Genomic DNA, 2,294 nt, shown 5'->3' with positions numbered 1-2,294 from the left:
ACATATAGCTTCACATCCAAAACGGGTGAAGCGTTGTTTGGATGGTTGTGCGTCTGAGCGCCAAATTCTGACAGAAAACAAAGGGAAAAGATAAACATTCAAAAATGAAGGTCTCTTTAAATTAATAGGTCCACGAGAAATTAATTTGTCTTATTGTTAAAACAGGACAAAAACAGCAGAAATATAGTTTACTCGGCTTGGACGCAAACATAACCGGTGATAAACCACGTCTCTCCGTGCGTAAAAAATATGTCTTTTTTTATTCATTACGCCGTTTGTTTACACATTTAACGCTTAAATCAATAGCTCAAATTTATGTTATTAACTAATAGTTACCTGTCATCTTCACAGGAAGTGAAATCCCTCGTCTTGCGTGAAAAAAAGCCCAAAAACTCAGCTCCAAAACGCGTCCAGGAGCACCAGGAAGCAGCCGAGCTCCAAGCTGGAGACTCCAGTTTCACTCTGATTTGTTTTTTTAAAAAACCTTAACGCCCTTTTTTTAAAACAGAAAGAAGTCCTGTTTTCTAACTCTTGCCTCCGATGTGTTTCCAGCACCCAGGCTCTGGTTCTTAGCAGGACAAGAGCGCCTCCATGTCTGTGAGGCTCGTGGCGCAGGGAGTCCCTCCTCCGGCTCCTGGCGCTCCTACACCACAACAACTCATGACGTTTCAACATTTCACTACTTGTTTCCCATATTTTAAAAAAACACACATTTGGACCTGCATGGCATTGAACCTGCTGCAACAGGAGGTCGAGACCTCCTTCCCTTTCCATCCTGCAAAACCATCCCCCCCACTAAAACCTACAACTCCTCTGGAGCATTTGCTTTTACCCCCTTTGCCACCTGATTTAAAAATTGCGGGAAATTCAATTTTTTATTTTGCTCTCTCTGTTAAAAACTTTTCCCTCAGTTATACAGCGAGCCTTACCAAATTGTCGTACGTCCCCGGGTGCTCCAGCCCGGTCCAGTCCAGCCTTCTGGGCAGCAGCTGAGGTGGAGAAACGGAGCCGAAGGTCAGCACTGACTTCATAAATGTACCAGAKGAGGTTTTTAAATCGCTAAACGGTCGATTAGAGTCAAAGCAACATGACATAGTTACAGTGCAGAGAGAAGCATCTCTGCTAGCGCTGACTGCTCACCTCCTTCTCCTCCACCTCCCTTATCAGGGTCTGAAAATGGGATAAAAAAGGCACAAATTACACCTCCTGACAATCCCGGACGCGTTCTAAATGACCCTAAAATACACAAACACCGACCTGGGCTGCTTTTTGACACGGTCCAGCTTGTAGAAACCGGGCTATTAGGAAGTACAGTTCTGGTATGGAGGGGGAGAAGAGAGGACGGGAGCTGCGTTAGAAATGGGCACCGAAGATTTTTTTTCTTTTTTTGTTGGGGGGTGGATATTAAAAACAACCGTGACACAATCCCCCGTTCTCCTTTACTCACCAGAAGTCAACTGCGCGGTGTGTGTACTGTCTGAAGCCATTTTGGTGTTGTTTGGGCAGCAGGCAGAGCTGGGTCTGTAGGTTGGCTTGCCCTGTAGCTGTCACTGTTTATCCACCAGGAAGAGGCTGCCTCCATTCAGCTGCGCTCACACACACACAGTCCCGCCTGCGTCCGGTATCCCTCCGCCGAGCGCCAGCTAGCGCGCTGAACGCTTTATAACCCCCACACGAAAAACAATATATATTTTTCTATCGCGCGGATCACCAGCTAAAACATTCCCCCATTAAACGCTAAAGCGAATCCCCGCCACGGCTGCTTCGTAATCGGGGGGTACGTTTCAGTAAATCCCCCTCCCCCTCAAAAGAAAAAAGCGCAAGCTCCTCTGCGGAAGCGTACGGGCAAATGTGAGTCGCGCACGCCTCTTTTCGAGGGGAGGAAGAAATGGCAGCCAGCTTAAAGCAGAGGACACTTTGCGGCAGCGTGGCTGTTATTTAACAGTCACATTACATTTTGTATATATTTCACGGACTATGGCGAGACGTATTTATAGCGTAGCGCTGACTGCCGAGCGCTCTGACGTCATGTTTTGCTGTTTTTTTTATATTTGTAAACTGCGAACGCAAAATAAGAGAGAGAGGGGTGTTTACAGCTGATTATCTCACCGTTTCAGCTGCGTTTTTTTGTGCTAAAATATTATGGAGATAACGCGTTGCTTCTCTTGTTATTACGTGTTTTATGTAACACGACGTGTAACTAACACACCCACTCCCGTTTGTTGGGGAAGTCGTCCATTTCTCCTCTGAATGCTGCTTGGCAGTAAAATGGGGGAAGGGTTGGGGGGGGTAAA

The 2,294-nt window shown here is 46.4% G+C and overlaps 1 protein-coding gene across 2 annotated transcripts in view; it reads right to left on the bottom strand.

Annotated features, from left to right (window-relative positions):
• LOC106530954 (PH-interacting protein) overlaps positions 1-2,220 on the bottom strand; it is a gene marked incomplete at its 3' end in the record, with an annotated part of 10,480 nt that extends 8,260 nt beyond the window's left edge. Inside the window, 4 exon segments of one of the 2 annotated variants that reach the window (XM_014026691.1) lie at positions 930-989; positions 1,141-1,170; positions 1,258-1,316; positions 1,448-2,220. In XM_014026691.1, coding sequence (XP_013882145.1) covers positions 930-989; positions 1,141-1,170; positions 1,258-1,316; positions 1,448-1,487 — 189 coding nt within the window. 2 annotated transcript variants of the gene reach the window in all.
• Between the last annotated feature and the right edge of the window lie 74 nt (positions 2,221-2,294).

Source organism: Austrofundulus limnaeus, unplaced genomic scaffold (genome assembly GCF_001266775.1).
Source record: "Austrofundulus limnaeus strain Quisiro unplaced genomic scaffold, Austrofundulus_limnaeus-1.0 Scaffold581, whole genome shotgun sequence".
Lineage (NCBI taxonomy): Eukaryota > Metazoa > Chordata > Actinopteri > Cyprinodontiformes > Rivulidae > Austrofundulus > Austrofundulus limnaeus.
The sequence above is the reverse complement of the archived record's forward strand: the minus strand, read 5'-3'. Positions and strand labels throughout refer to the sequence as shown.